At 44.8% G+C, this 17,058-nt stretch overlaps 1 protein-coding gene across 1 annotated transcript; it reads right to left on the reverse strand.

Annotated features, from left to right (window-relative positions):
• Positions 1-216: 216 nt before the first annotated feature.
• LOC125536371 (uncharacterized) lies at positions 217-15,983 on the reverse strand. The gene is made up of 8 exons (XM_087543485.1): positions 15,858-15,983; positions 15,660-15,756; positions 15,239-15,571; positions 6,516-6,657; positions 6,231-6,420; positions 5,776-5,979; positions 5,381-5,601; positions 217-872 (listed from the first exon to the last, which is right to left on the reverse strand). Exons 5-8 carry the CDS (start codon positions 6,333-6,335, stop codon positions 824-826), a joined length of 579 nt encoding a protein of 192 aa, XP_087399611.1. The 5' UTR covers positions 6,336-6,420; positions 6,516-6,657; positions 15,239-15,571; positions 15,660-15,756; positions 15,858-15,983; the 3' UTR covers positions 217-823.
• Positions 15,984-17,058: the final 1,075 nt, after the last annotated feature.

Consider the following 17,058-nt stretch of genomic DNA (forward strand, 5'->3'; position numbering starts at 1 on the left):
ATGTTTATTTCCAAACGTGCCCTCAAGGCCCTGAACTGCCTATCCCTTTTGTGACATTTTGGTAACTATGCTTTTTAACGAGCTGTGTTCATGTTGGTAGGACAAGAATGGTGTTCCAAGTTGTGTTATCAGTAAATTTTCAGTACTAAATGAAAGTACTCCAAACTTTGGCATTTGTTCTCTCTTGTTGTAAATTTGAATTTTATCGCAGGGAAGGGAATAAAGGGAGAATTCTTCTCATGATCTTTGACATGTTTCCTCAACAAACTAAGAACACTGAGAATCTGCTAGAATTGATATTGATCTTCTGTGCACATTTTTTCTAGGATCAGGCAGAGGAGCAGCAGCATCACGGGCATGGGCAGAGGAGGAGGAGCAGCAGCACGGGCAGAGCTCCACCAGCGACGCGCGGCAGAGCAGCACCGTGGGGAGAAGGTCGAGCCCTCCTGGTCAAGGCGATCGAGCTCCAGGCGCGCGGGGGAGCTCGAGGAGGACGAGCTCCACTGGATCGTGGCAGCAAGTTCTGGGCGTGAGGGGATCACGGGGGCGCAGGTCCTTGGCTGCGGAGGCGGCGGCGGAGCAGTTCATGGACGACGCCAGGGGAGCAAGTCCTGGGCGGCGCCTGACACTGGCCGGGCACGGGCGACGGGCAGAGGGACTTGTCTTGCACAATTTTGCAAGTACGAGGAGACAGGTCCCAGCGGTGTACGTGCAACTGCGCCATCCCCGCGTGGGCGGGGGAGAAGCGAACGAACGCTTTCTCAAGTATCGCAACACGATCTGTTCGAAACAACAGTTGATGCGGTGAGCCTGGGAAGCCACGTTATGCAGACATTTCAATGGTTACCTTCCAGATAATTGCATCGCCAGGCCTGATGTAGGGTGTGAAACACAGGGCAAGGATACATTTTTATCAGTATGAAACAACACAGCGTTATACGAAAATCAGCTCATGATAATTTGTAATGAAGATCAACAGCTGAGTGGACGTGCATTGATATTTTTATTAAGTTTGCAACAAGAGGCGTTCAAATAACTCCACCAGCAAAAGTAGGAAAACTAAAAAAGTCTTGTGAAAACTCCAGGACATCAATTCACATAAATAGGACTAATTGCAAATAAAGTTGGTATTTCAGTATCCAAGTGATCCACAAAGACAAAATCAGCATTTCGGCAAGCATCTCTACTTCTAATGGACGAATTGGTTGAATAATCCCCCCACTTTCAACCGGTTTATTTTCAACCGATTTTTCTTCGTCCCACCTCCCACCAGCCCCTCCCACCGGTTTTTCTCTTTTCTCGTCTGACCGGCAATACCCAACGTATTTATGGTAATCAATCATAATTAATCCACGTATAGTAATAAATCAATCCAGGTATGGTAAGGTCATATCTCTACTCCTAATGGACGAATTGGTTGAATAGTCCCCCCCACTTTCAACCGGTTTATTTTCAACCGGTTTATTTTCAACCGTTTTTTCTTCGTCCCACCTCCCACCAGCCCCTCCCACCGGTTTTTCTCTTTTCTCGTCTGACCGGCAATACCCAACGTATTTATGGTAATCAATCATAATTAATCCACGTATAGTAATAAATCAATCCAGGTATGGTAAGGTCATATCTCTACTCCTAATGGACGAATTGGTTGAATAGTCCCCCCCACTTTCAACCGGTTTATTTTCAACCGGTTTATTTTCAACCGTTTTTTCTTCGTCCCACCTCCCACCAGCCCCTCCCACCGGTTTTTCTCTTTTCTCGTCTGACCGGCAATACCCAACGTATTTATGGTAATCAATCATAATTAATCCACGTATAGTAATAAATCAATCCAGGTATGGTAAGGTCATATCTCTACTCCTAATGGACGAATTGGTTGAATAGTCCCCCCCACTTTCAACCGGTTTATTTTCAACCGGTTTATTTTCAACCGTTTTTTCTTCGTCCCACCTCCCACCAGCCCCTCCCACCGGTTTTTCTCTTTTCTCGTCTGACCGGCAATACCCAACGTATTTATGGTAATCAATCATAATTAATCCACATATAGTAATAAATCAATCCAGGTATGGTAAGGTCATATCTCTACTCCTAATGGACGAATTGGTTGAATAGTCCCCCCCACTTTCAACCGGTTTATTTTCAACCGGTTTATTTTCAACCGTTTTTTCTTCGTCCCACCTCCCACCAGCCCCTCCCACCGGTTTTTCTCTTTTCTCGTCTGACCGGCAATACCCAACGTATTTATGGTAATCAATCATAATTAATCCACATATAGTAATAAATCAATCCAGGTATGGTAAGGTCATATCTCTACTCCTAATGGACGAATTGGTTGAATAGTCCCCCCCACTTTCAACCGGTTTATTTTCAACCGGTTTATTTTCAACCGTTTTTTCTTCGTCCCACCTCCCACCAGCCCCTCCCACCGGTTTTTCTCTTTTCTCGTCTGACCGGCAATACCCAACGTATTTATGGTAATCAATCATAATTAATCCACATATAGTAATAAATCAATCCAGGTATGGTAAGGTCATAACTCAGGAAATTTTGAATATGGTAATTATATGGTAATAAATTTAAATTACCCCAAAGGCTATCAATCCAGGCATGGTAAGGCCATAACTCGGGAAATATCGAATATGGTAATAAATTTAAATTACCACCAGGTATGGTAAGGCTATCGATCCAGGTATGGCACGCCCTCACCTGATCACCTATCACAATCTCCAGCCCCACGCACGCACCAACGTATTTATGGTAATCAATCATAATTAATCCACGTATAGTAATAAATCAATCCAGGTATGGTAAGGTCATAACTCAGGAAATTTTGAATATGGTAATTATATGGTAATAAATTTAAATTACCCCAAAGGCTATCAATCCAGGTATGGTAAGGCCATAACTCAGGAAATATCAAATATCTCTACTCCTAATGGACGAATTGGTTGAATAGTCCCCCCCCCCACTTTCAACCGGTTTATTTTCAACCGGTTTTTCTTCGTCCCACCTCCCACCAGCCCCTCCCACCGGTTTTTCTCTTTTCTCGTCTGACCGGCAATACCCAACGTATTTATGGTAATCAATCATAATTAATCCACGTATAGTAATAAATCAATCCAGGTATGGTAAGGTCATAACTCAGGAAATTTTGAATATGGTAATTATATGGTAATAAATTTAAATTACCCCAAAGGCTATCAATCCAGGTATGGTAAGGCCATAACTCGGGAAATATCGAATATGGTAATAAATTTAAATTACCACCAAGTATGGTAAGGCTATCGATCCAGGTATGGCACGCCCTCACCTGATCACCTATCACCATCTCCAGCCCCACGCACGCACCAACGTATTTATGGTAATCAATCATAATTAATCCACGTATAGTAATAAATCAATCTAGGTATGGTAAGGTCATAACTCAGGAAATTTTGAATATGGTAATTATATGGTAATAAATTTAAATTACCCCAAAGGTTGTCAATCCAGGTATGGTAAGGCCATAACTCGGGAAATATCGAATATGGTAATAAATTTAAATTACCACCAGGTATGGTAAGGCTATCGATCCAGGTATGGCACGCCCTCACCTGATCACCTATCACAATCTCCAGCCCCACGCACGCACCAACGTATTTATGGTAATCAATCATAATTAATCCACGTATAGTAATAAATCAATCCAGGTATGGTAAGGTCATAACTCAGGAAATTTTGAATATGGTAATTATATGGTAATAAATTTAAATTACCCCAAAGGCTATCAATCCAGGTATGGTAAGGCCATAACTCGGGAAATATCGAATATGGTAATAAATTTAAATTACCACCAGGTATGGTAAGGCTATCGATCCAGGTATGGCACGCCCTCACCTGATCACCTATCACAACCTCCAGCCCCACGCACGCACCAAAGAACCCACCCGGCACCAAACGCGGCTCCTCTCGATCCCCTCGAGTAAACGCCGCCACCGTCGTGCGATCTTCCTGACACAGACGCTGTCGCTGCCTCCTTCCCACCTACGGCGTCCCCCACGTCCATGGTGACGGCGCTCGCGTCCTACACTGACCCTCCGCCTCATATAGGTTGGTCGTTGATGGAGTGGGATGTGCCGCTGCGGTTTGGGGAGGCGCAATCACGATCTGGTTGGGATCTCAGTGTGGACTCGTTCTCTGTGATGAAGGATGGCGCTGCCTCCCTGGCAAATGGGATCGGAGGAAGGGGCTCTACGTCGTGAATGTCGGCGAGGCAGCGGCCGAAGGCGAGCCCGACGGTGAGCACGGGTGTTCGTCCCATGAAATAGGCGGCCACGGAGGGCGGATCTGAGGCCACCCCAATCGCCAGTGGCCCTTCCTCCCATCGCTCATCGCCTCCATTCTCTCTCTCCTCTAAATCTTTGTCGCCCCTACCTGATTCTGGCCGACGCCATCCGGCTCTCGCATCGACCACCACCAGCACGGCTGCGGACGAGGCGCAACCGCAGACGCCGCCGCCGCCATCCTCATCCACCTCCTCCACCATCCTTCCCAGCCGTCGTCGGGGGCACCCGCCATCTGCGCTCTAGCCCACCCGCTCCCTCCTATCCCCTCCCCCTGCCTGCTAGCCCCGTGATCCATCGCACAGATGGCAGGTACTACAGCGACCTCCTCCCCAGCGGATCTGTCCTCCTCCGATGGAGATCCATCCTGGGCACCGCCTTATTCTCATGCGTGCACGTCTATATCAACGTCTCATTCCACCTCACCTGAGCCTTTACCTTCCCACCTCTGCTTCAGATCCACATCACTTTGCAAGGTATGTGCTTGATTGTTCCGAACTGGATCGATGGATTGTGCAAGGTACTTTGGGTGTCGTCATTGACGGCAATTGTCACGCCATGCTACCATCGGAGGGGTCCCTCATCGATCATTAGGGTCTTCCGAACTGCACGAGCTCCATTGAGAAGGATGTTTTTAATTCTGGTTTTGCCTACATGCTTTCTTTGCCTGTATCTACTTAGCTAATGTCTTCTTATAGATAGTAGCTGCTGAAGTGGTGATCAAAGTTGTTCACTATAAGGAAACAACCATGATAACAAAAGTGTATATTCCCTGACCTTTGACCTGAAGTACTTTTTCATTAGAAACTTGCAACAACAAACAATGTGTCTTTTAACAATTCCCCAACAGCTACAGCAGAAGTGCAAGTGTATTTGGAGAAGTACATATATATTCGTCGGAAAACCTTGGGGTATATTCGCACTGATTTGCTGAGAAATGAAACAAGTGCAAGATTTATTAACAACTAAAGCAAAATCTACAAACATGACAATTGCTCCAAACTTCGTTCAAATAAGGAATTAAAGGACAAATGCAAAATCTAGATCAAGCACAAACTTACGAAGATTTATAGCTCTCTGACAATCTAGATGCCTCAACATTCGGAAATGCAGCACACTTCAAAAGACTAACATCACCAAAAGAGGACCAAGCTTTGGTTTTTGCGTTATCATTTGCAGACAACACCCGGAAACCGACACAGTACAGGTTGTCATGGCGAACAGCAAATTGCAGGCGTGGTTCTCCAGGACCAACAAACTCAACAATGAAATATGATATATTCTGCACACAAAGACAAAACTTCCATTAAAACGAAATCATTTGCAAGAAAGGTAAAAACTGTTCAAAAGCATAGTAAAAATAACTTTTATTAAACTTAAATTGAATGCATATGTAATCAAGATCACTTGTGATTCATCTTAAACCATGATGCTTGGCAAAAAATTGACAATGTACCTTAGTTTGAGGCCTTAACACTGGTAGTCCTTCTGCAATCTCAGGAACAAAGCCTTCCGCGAATCCCTCCTCTGGAGCAAAGAAATCTGCATTCTTGTCAATACAAAGGGAAGCCACCTCCAATAGGTGATTATGGACCTCCGCATAAAACGTCAACAATTCTTCATCTGTCGGCTCGCAGCTGAGTTGGATAATCTTAATTTGCTGTAAGAAAAAGAGAAGAACACTAAATAAGCAACTGATCAGGAAAAAGAAAGGGCTTGTCTAGTGCCCAAGTTATTGCACATGTAAGTGACCAAATCACACTGCAAAGAAAAAGGAAAAAGACAAAAGAAAATGTATGCACAAATTTTCATGTAAAATCAATGGTATGACTTAGATGTGCAAATGTGCTTTAGCAAAACTGAAAAAGAAATCAACATCCTAACCAATCAAGATATACAATTACATCTTACATCATATGAGGTCTGATTAGGCATGTTTGCCCTGATGGCATCAACCACCTTCTGGTGGGTCACCTTGAACAGATCAGGGTGAAGTCTTTGCTCCTTGGGGGCCATCTGAGAAAGCTTTTGTTGGAAGAAAGGCAGCGTCCTCAACAGATAGAACCCGCAGATGCAGCCTCAGTCCCGTCTTGCCGTCGACCTAACCAAATTTAAGATGCGGATTGATGAAGGGCTGTTGGGAGAGAGAGAGAGAGGATACAGGGAGGGTGGGAACTCGAAATGCAGGTCCGGTACCTTAGGCAGACGAGCTTGGGCTGGGGACGGCCGCCTCCAAAACAGATCACCGCCGGTCAGAACAACCTCACCACGTTCCCCCGAAAAGCTATGGCGGATTGACGGCCGGCTGTTTGACCGAGATATGTGAAGGAAATATGCCCTAGAGGCAATAATAAAGTTATTATTTATTTCCTTATAATCATGATAAATGTTTATTATTTATGCTAGAATTGTATTAACTGGAAACATAATACATGTGTGAATACATAGACAAACAAAGTGTCACTAGTATGCCTCTACTTGACTAGCTCGTTAATAAAAGATGGTTATGTTTCCTAACCATGAACAATGAGTTGTTATTTGATTAACGAGGTCACATCATTAGTTGAATGATCTGATTGACAAGACCCATTCCATTAGCTTAGCACACGATCGTTTAGTATGTTGCTATTGCTTTCTTCATGACTTATACATGTTCCTATGACTATGAGATTATGCAACTCCCGTTTACCGGAGGAATACTTTGGGTGCTACCAAACGTCACAACGTAACTGGGTGATTATAAAGGAGCATTACAGGTGTCTCCAATGGTAGATGTTGGGTTGGCGTATTTCGAGATTAGGATTTGTCACTCCGATTGTCGGAGAGGTATCTCTGGGCCCTCTCGGTAATACACATCACATAAGCCTTGCAAGCATTGCAACTAATATGTTAGTTGTGAGATGATGTATTACGGAACGAGTAAAGAGACTTGCCGGTAACGAGATTGAACTAGGTATTGGATACCGACGATCGAATCTCGGGCAAGTAACATACCGATGACAAAGGGAACAACGTATGTTGTTATGCGGTCTGACCGATAAAGATCTTCGTAGAACATGTAGGAGCCAATATGGGCATCCAGGTCCCGCTATTGGTTATTGACCGGAGACGTGTCTCGGTCATGTCTACATTGTTCTCGAACCCGTAGGGTCCGCACGCTTAAGGTTACGATGACAGTTACATTATGAGTTTATGCATTTTGATGTACCAAAGGTTGTTCGGAGTCCCGGATGTGATCACGGACATGACGAGGAGTCTCGAAATGGTCGAGACGTAAAGATTGATATATTGGAAGCCTATGTTTGGACATCGAAAGTGTTCCGGGTGAAATCGGGATTTTACCGGAGTACCGGGAGGGTTACCGGAACCCCCCGGGAGCCATATGGGCCTTCATGGGCCTTAGTGGAAAGGAGAAAGGGGCAGCCCAAGGTGGCTGCGCCACTTCCCCCTCCCCTAGTCCTAATAGGACTAGGAGAAGGTGGCCGGCCCCCCTCTCTCCCTTTCCCTCCGAGGAATCCTAGTTGGACTAGGATTGGGGGGAGGAATCCTACTCCCAGAGGGAGTAGGACTCTCCTGCGCCTCCCTCCTTGGCCGGCCAGCCTCCCCTCCTCTCCTCCTTTATATACGGAGGCAGGGGACACCTCTAGACACACAAGTTGATCCACGTGATCTATTCCTTAGCCGTGTGCGGTGCCCCCTGCCACCATATACCTCGATAATACTGTAGCGGAGTTTAGGCGAAGCCCTGCTGCTGTAGTACATCAAGATCATCACCACGCCGTCGTGCTGACGGAACTCTTCCCCAAAACTTTGTTGGATCGGAGTCCGGGGATCGTCATCGAGCTGAACGTGTGCTCGAACTCGGAGGTGCCGTAGATTCGGTGCTTGATCGGTTGGATCGTGAAGACGTACGACTACTTCCTCTACGTCGTGTCATCGCTTCCGCAGTCGGTCTGCGTTGGGTACGTAGACAACACTCTTCCCCTCGTTGCTATGCATCACATGATCTTGCGTGTGCGTAGGAAATTTTTTGAAATTACTACGTTCCCCAACAGTGGTATCAGAGCCTAGGTTTTATGGTTTGATGTTATATGCACGAGTAGAACACAAGTGAGTTGTGGGCGATATAAGTCATACTGCCTACCAGCATGTCATACTTTGGTTCGGCGGTATTGTTGGATGAAGCGGCCCGGACCGACATTACGCGTACGCTTACGCGAGACCGATTTCCCCGACGTGCTTTGCACAAAGGTGACTTGTGGGTGACTGTTTCTCCAACTTTAGTTGAACCAAGTGTGACTACGCCCGGTCCTTGCGAAGGTTAAAACGGAGTCTATTTGACAAACTATCGTTGTGATTTTGATGCGTAGGTGAGATTGGTTCTTGCTTAAGCCCGTAGCAGCCACGTAAAACTTGCAACAACAAAGTAGAGGACGTCTAACTTGTTTTTGCAGGGCATGTTGTGATGTGATATGGTCAAAACGTGATGAGATATAAGTTGTTGTATGAGATGATCATGTTTTGTTGAAGTTATCGGCAACTGGCAAAAGCCTTATGGTTGTCTCTTTGTTGCATAAGATGCAAGCGTCCAATAATTGCTATACTTTATCGCTACGCGATAGCAATAGTTGCAAGAGCAATTGTTGGCGAGACGACCACGTGACGACACATTGATATAGATCAATATGATGGAGATCATGGTGTCATGCTGGTGATGATATAGATCATGACAGTACTTTGGAGATGGAGATCAAAGAAGCAAGATGATGATGGCCATATCATGTCACATATATTGATTGCATGTGATGTTTATCTTTTATGCATCTTATCTTGCTTTGATTGACGGTAGCATTATAAGATGATCTCTCACTAAATTATCAAGAAGTGTTCTCCCTGAGTATGCACCGTTGCGAAAGTTCTTCGTGCTGAGACACCACGTGATGATCGGGTGTGATAGGCTCTACGTTCAAATACAACGGGTGCAAAACAGTTGCACACGCGGAATACTCAGGTTATACTTGACGAGCCAAGCATATACAGATATGGCCTCGGAACACGGAGACCGAAAGGTCGAGCGTGAATCATATAGTAGATATGATCAACATAACGATGTTCACCATTGAAAACTACTCCATCTCACGTGATGATCGGTTATGGTTTAGTTGATTTGGATCACGTGATCACTTAGAGGATTAGAGGGATGTCTATCTAAGTGGGAGTTCTTAAGTAATCTGATTAATTGAACTTAAATTTATCATGAACTTAGTCCTGGTAGTATTTTGCAAATTATGTTGTAGATCAATAGCTTGCGTTGTTGCTTTCATATGTTTATTTTGATATGTTCCTAGAGAAAAATTGTGTTGAAAGATGTTGGTAGCAATGATGCGGATTGGATCCGTGATCTGAGGTTTATCCTCATTGCTGCACAGAAGAATTGTCCTTGATGCACCGCTAGGTGACGGACCTATTGCAGGAGCAGATACAGACATTATGAACGTTTGGCTAGCTCAATATGATGACTACTTGATAGTTTAAGTGCACCATGCTTAACGGCTTAGAATCGGGACTTCAAAGACGTTTTGAACGTCATGGACCATATGAGATGTTCCAAGAGTTGAAGTTAATATTTCAAGCAAATACCCGAGTTGAGAGATATGAAATCTCCAACAAGTTCTATAGCTAAAAGATGGAGGAGAATCGCTCAACTAGTGAGCATGTGCTCAGATTGTCTGGGTACTACAATCGCTTGAATCAAGTGGGAGTTAATCTTCCAGATAAGATAGTGATTGACAGAATTCTCTAGTCACCATCACCAAGTTAGTAGAACTTCGTGATGAACTATGATATGCAAGGGATAACGGAAACAATTCCCAAGCTCTTCGTAATGCGGAAATTGACGAAGGTAGAAATCGAGAAAACATCAAGTGTTGATGGTAGACAAGACCACTAGTTTCAAGAAAAGGGCAGAGGGAAGAAGGGGAACTTCAAGAAGAACAGCAAGCAAGTTGCTGCTCAAGTGAAGAAGCCCAAGTCTGGTCCTAAGCCTGAGACTAAGTGTTTCTACTGCAAAGGGACTGGTCACTGGAAGCGGAACTACCCCAAGTGATTGGCAGATAAGAAGGATGGCAAAGTGAACATAAGTATATTTGATATACATGTTATTGATGTGTACTTTACTAGTGTTTATAGCAACCCCTCAGTATTTGATACTAGTTCAGTTGCTAAGATTAGTAACTCGAAACGGGAGTTGCAGAATAAACAGAGACTAGTTAAGGGTGAAGTGACGATGTGTGTTGGAAGTGGTTCCAAGATTGATATGATCATCATCGCACACTCCCTATACTTTCGGGATTAGTGTTGAACCTGAATAAGTGTTATTTGGTGCTTGCGTTGAGCATGAATATGATTTGATCATGTTTATTGTAATACGGTTATTCATTTAAGTAAAAGAATAAATTGTTGTTCTGTTTACATGAATAAAACCTTATATGGTTACACACCCAATGAAAGTAGTTCATTGGATCTCGATCATAGTGATATACATAATCATAATATTGAAACCAAAAGATGCAAAGTTAACAATGATAGTGCAACTTATTTGTAGCACTGCCGTTTAGGTCATATTGGTGTAAAGCGCATGAAGAAACTCCATGCTGATGGGCTTTTGGAATCACTTGATTATGAATCACTTGATGCTTGCGAACCATGCCTTATGGGCAAGATGACTAAAACGCCGTTCTCCGAAACAATGAAACAAGCAACAGATTTGTTGGAAATCATACATACTGATGTATGTGGTCCGGTGAATATTAAGGCTTGCAGCAAGTATCATTATTTTCTGACCTTCACAGATGATTTGAGCAGATATGGGGATATCTACTTGATGAAACATAAGTCTGAAACATTTGAACAGTTCAAAGAATTTCAGAGTGAAGTGGAAAATCATCGTAACAAGAAAATAAAGTTTCTACGATCTGATTGTGGAGAAGAGTATTTGAGTTACGAGTTTGGCCTTCAGTAAAAACAATGTGAAATAGTTTCACTACTCATGCCACCTGGAACACCACAATGTAATGGTGTGTCCGAACGTCATAACCGTACTTTATTGGATATAGTGCAATCTATGATGTATCTTACTGATCTACCACTATCGTTTTGGGGTTATGCATTAGAGACATCTGCATTCACGTTAAATAGGGCACCATCTAAATCCGTTGAGACGACACCGTGTTAACTATGGTTCGGCAAGAAACCTAAGCTGTCGTTTCTTAAAGTTTGGGGTTGCGATGCTTATATGAAAAAGTTTCATCCTGATAAGCTCAAACTCAAATCGGAGAAGTGCGTCTTCATAGGATATCCAAAGGAAACTATTGGATACACCTTCTATCACAGATCCGAAGGCAAGAATTTTGTTGCTAAAATTCGGAAACTTTCTGGAGAAGGAGTTTCTCTCGAAAGAAGTGAGTGGGAGGAAAGTAGAAAACTTGATAAGGTAATTGTACCTTCTCCCTTATTGGAAAGTAGTACATCACAGAAAACTGTTTCTGTGACACCTACACCAGTTAGTGAGGAAGCTAATGATGATGATCATGAAACTTCAGAACAAGATACTACTGAACCTCGTAGATCAACCAGAGTAAGATCCGCGCCAGAGTGGTACGGTAATCCTTTTCTGGAAGTCATGCTACTAGATCATGATGAACCTACGAACTATGAGGAATCGATGATGAGCCCAGATTCCGCAAAGTGGCTTGAAGCCATGAAATCTGAGATGGGATCCATGTATGAGAACAAAGTATGGACTTTGGTTGACTTGCCCGATGATCGGCAAGCAATTGAGAATAAATGGATCTTCAAGAGGAAGACGGACGATGATAGTAGTGTTACTATCTACAAAGCTAGAATTGTCGCAAAAGGTTTTCGACAAGTTCAAGGTGTTGACTACGATGAGTTTTTCTCACTCGTATCTATGCTTAAGTCTGTCCGAATCATGTTAGCAATTGCCGCATTTTATGAAATCTGGCAAATGGATAAACAAAACTGCATTCCTTAATGGATTTACTAAAGAAGAGTTGTATACGATGCAACTAGAAGGTTTTGTCGATCCTAAAGGTGTTAACTAAATATGCAAGCTCCAGCGATCCATCTATGGACTGGTGCAAGAATCTCGGAGTTGGAATATACGCTTTGATAAGTTGATCAAAGCATATAGTTTTATACAGACTTGCGGTGAAGCCTGTATTTACAAGAAAGTGAGTGGGAGCACTACAACATTTCTGATAAGTATATGTGAATGACATATTGTTGATCGGACATAATGTAGAATTATTCTGTAAAGCATAAAGGAGTGTTTGAAAGGAGTTTTTCAAAGAAAGACCTCGGTGAAGCTGCTTACATATTGAGCTTCAAGATCTATAGAGATAGATCAAGACGCTTGATAAGTTTTTTTTCAATGAGTACATACCTTGACAAGATTTTGAAGTAGTTCAAAATGGAACAGTCAAAGAAAGAGTTCTTGCCTGTGTTACAAGGTGTGAAGTTGAGTAAGACTCAAAGCCCGACCACGGCAGAAAATAGAAAGAGAATGAAAGTCATTCCCTATGCCTCAGTCATAGGTTCTATAAAGTATGCCATGCTGTATACCAGCTCTATTGTATGCCCTACCACTGAGTTTGGCAAGGGAGTACAATAGTGATCTAGGAGTAGATCACTGGACAGCGGTCAAAATTGTCCTTAATGGAATAAGGATATGTTTCTCGATTATGGAAGTGAAAAAAAAGGTTCGTCGTAAAGGGTTACGCCGATGCAAGTTTGACACTAATCTAGATGACTCTAAGTCTCGGTCTAGATACATATTGAAAGTGGGAGCAATTAGCTAGAGTAGCTCCATGCAGAGCATTGTTGACATAGAAATTTGCAAAATACATGCGGATCTGAATGTGGCAGACCCGTTGACTAAGATTCTCTCACAAGCAAAACATGATCACACCTTAGTACTCCTTGGGTGTTAATCACATAGCGATGTGAACTAGATTACTGAATCTAGTAAACCCTTTGGGTGTTGGTCACATAGCGATGTGAACTATGGGTGTTAATCACATGATGATATGAACTATCGATGTTAATCACATGGTGATGTGATCTAGATTATTGACTCTAGTGCAAGTGGGAGACTGAAGGAAATATGCCCTAAAGGCAATAATAAAGTTATTATTTATTTCCTTATAATCATGATAAATGTTTATTATTCATGCTAGAATTGTATTAACTGGAAACATAATACATGTGTGAATACATAGACAAACAAAGTGTCACTAGTATGCCTCTACTTGACTAGCTCGTTAATAAAAGATGGTTATGTTTCCTAACCATGAACAATGAGTTGTTATTTGATTAACGAGGTCACATCATTAGTTGAATGATCTGATTGACAAGACCCATTCCATTAGCTTAGCACACGATCGTTTAGTATGTTGCTATTGCTTTCTTCATGACTTATACATGTTCCTATGACTATGAGATTATGCAACTCCACTTTTACCGGAGGAATACTTTGGGTGCTACCAAACGTCACAACGTAACTGGGTGATTATAAAGGAGCATTACAGGTGTCTCCAATGGTAGATGTTGGGTTGGCGTATTTCGAGATTAGGATTTGTCACTCCGATTGTCGGAGAGGTATCTCTGGGCCCTCTCGGTAATACACATCACATAAGCCTTGCAAGCATTGCAACTAATATGTTAGTTGTGAGATGATGTATTACGGAACGAGTAAAGAGACTTGCCGGTAACGAGATTGAACTAGGTATTGGATACCGACGATCGAATCTCGGGCAAGTAACATACCGATGACAAAGGGAACAACGTATGTTGTTATGCGGTCTGACCGATAAAGATCTTCGTAGAACATGTAGGAGCCAATATGGGCATCCAGGTCCCGCTATTGGTTATTGACCGGAGACGTGTCTCGGTCATGTCTACATTGTTCTCGAACCCGTAGGGTCCGCACGCTTAAGGTTACGATGACAGTTACATTATGAGTTTATGCATTTTGATGTACCAAAGGTTGTTCGGAGTCCCGGATGTGATCACGGACATGACGAGGAGTCTCGAAATGGTCGAGACGTAAAGATTGATATATTGGAAGCCTATGTTTGGACATCGGAAGTGTTCCGGGTGAAATCGGGATTTTACCGGAGTACCGGGAGGGTTACCGGAACCCCCCGGGAGCCATATGGGCCTTCATGGGCCTTAGTGGAAAGGAGAAAGGGGCAGCCCAAGGTGGCTGTGCCCGGCCCCCCTCTCTCCCTTTCCCTCCGAGGAATCCTAGTTGGACTAGGATTGGGGGGAGGAATCCTACTCCCAGAGGGAGTAGGACTCTCCTGCGCCTCCCTCCTTGGCCGGCCAGCCTCCCCTCCTCTCCTCCTTTATATACGGAGGCAGGGGACACCTCTAGACACACAAGTTGATCCGCGTGATCTATTCCTTAGCCGTGTGCGGTGCCCCCTGCCACCATATACCTCGATAATACTGTAGCGGAGTTTAGGCGAAGCCCTGCTGCTGTAGTACATCAAGATCGTCACCACGCCGTCGTGCTGACGGAACTCTTCCCCAAAACTTTGCTGGATCGGAGTCCGGGGATCGTCATCGAGCTGAACGTGTGCTCGAACTCGGAGGTGCCGTAGATTCGGTGCTTGATCGGTTGGATCGTGAAGACGTACGACTACTTCCTCTACGTCGTGTCATCGCTTCCGCAGTCGGTCTGCGTTGGGTACGTAGACAACACTCTTCCCCTCGTTGCTATGCATCACATGATCTTGCGTGTGCGTAGGAAATTTTTTGAAATTACTACGTTCCCCAACAATATGAGACCTAAGGAGGGAGAGAGATGATGGGGGGATAAGGAGAGGGAGAGATACCTCTGGTCACGGGGGGTTGAGGTGGTGGCGGACGCCTCCGCCACCGGTCGACGCTGTCGCCGCCGCCGCCCCTCGACTCGGCCTCTCGCCCTTTCCTCCCCCGAAAGAGAGAGACGGCGGCTGGGTCGGGAGGTGATGGCACGTATTGGGCCAGATCCATCCATAGCCAGGCCCGTCCACCCAATAACGAGCCCGGTGGATCACAGGCGGTGGGTTGGGCTTGCGCACATCATGTCATGCGTACGGGGTAGCCTGGGCCGAGATCTGGCCTTTGGCCCAGTGGACCGCCGGACACGTCCTGCGGTGTGGCGCGCTTGCGTTCGCCCGTGTTCTCTGCATCAAAAATTGGATTGACGGATGAGCAGGATGGATACAACTATACCCAGTCGATGGAACAACGGAGGTGAAAATTTATGCTTACCAGCGGAAATCTAATCCAATCCAATCCAATCCAATAGAGAAGAAGTTGCTTGCACCGCACAACATATGTGCCGTCCCGAGCTCCTTGTGTCCGACCACTGCGCGAGGTAGATTGACACAGATGAAAACCATGGCCAAAAGATGAATCAAGGGAGCTGAAAAGACCATGCATACCAGCCAGCCAAGTAGCCAAACGTACCTTCTGTCGCCGTGGTCGACGTCATTGGGAGCTCTGTGGTGTGGTGTGGTGTGGTTTCAAGGGGAAGGGAATATTTAGGAGGAGGAGGAGGAGGAAACAAGTACGTAAATCCTTGGTGAGATCCGGTTGTGGGATGGCAGGGGTGTTTTTTATACTAGTACGCGTGAGGCGCGTGGGCCCACAGCAATAATAATGCCGCTTTTTATGCTCTCCACCCACCGGAAAACCGGATCTGGCTCGGTGCCCGTCCGTTCGTTTTCCTTTCCATTCCCAACGCGTCGCGTCAGACTCGGTCGGTTTGGCTCCCCCACGCGTTGGTCGGTTCAGATCAGGCGTTAACCGGGGAGGGCCGTTCCGCCAATTAATAAACAAACCGAATCCTTCTTTGTATTCACGTGGTAGCCATAGACTCGATACATGAAACGTAGTCGTGGTGACCGGAGAAAGGAATGATTAATATTCTTTCCATAAGTCCACAGCCTCGCTAAGGAAACGAATTAAGAAAAAAAAATCCTTGATCACCGTGGTAACAAGGGAAAGGAAGGAATATTTTATTATATTTTTGCGGGTAAGAAAGGATTAACCTTCTTTCCATCTTCTTAAAAAAACAAATAAAACGAATTACTCACCTCGTTTGACAATTACAGCCATGAATGTGACCTCTCACGCCATTGAGTCAGGCGGCGCACCCGACGAGGCAAAAGCCGTTGCTTTCGACATTCCCTCGCTCGCTTGGGTTGGTAGTTGTCTCCGCGCGAAAGCCTTGATTCGGTGCAGGATCGGCATGATGGCGGCGGCCACGACGTCGTCCCTCTGATGGGAGCATCGTGCCTGGAGACACGGGTTGGAGGTTCTTCATTGCGCTCCTCTGGTGCTCGCCATTGTTCATGATCGATCTTCCACGGTGCAATGTACGGTCGTTGCTAGTGATTCCAAGACGGTGCCTTTCTCGAGTCTGATCGAGTCCTGCCATTTACCTGCCACCTCCTTTAGGCATTAAGGGTGGATGGTGCGTCGACAAGGGATGCTCGGTGGGAGTTGCAGTTCTTCAGAGGTGGCTAGCTTGGGCTGAGACGCGGCAAGGTTTTTCTGTTTTGGACAAGTTCCTTTGCGTTGTAGTGGTGTTGTCGTGGGTGGCTGTCTTTTGGACTAGCCGGATGTGGAGTTCATGCTACACTTGTTGTTCGCAACGAGTTGTAGT

The sequence above is a fragment of the Triticum urartu genome, chromosome 2A (assembly GCF_056163025.1).
Source record: "Triticum urartu cultivar PI428250 chromosome 2A, HENAU_Tu73, whole genome shotgun sequence".
In the NCBI taxonomy this organism is placed as follows: domain Eukaryota; kingdom Viridiplantae; phylum Streptophyta; class Magnoliopsida; order Poales; family Poaceae; genus Triticum; species Triticum urartu.

Bases quoted from the DNA above. Each gene is read 5' to 3' on its own strand.
- LOC125536371 (XM_087543485.1), bottom strand. From the start codon at position 6,335: ATGGCCCCCAAGGAGCAAAGACTTCACCCTGATCTGTTCAAGGTGACC. The intron at 5,980-6,230 runs GTAAGATGTAAT...TTTTTCTTACAG, and splicing joins CTAATCAGACCTCATATGAT to CAAATTAAGATTATCCAACT. The intron at 5,602-5,775 runs GTACATTGTCAA...CTTTGTGTGCAG, and splicing joins TGTTAAGGCCTCAAACTAAG to AATATATCATATTTCATTGT.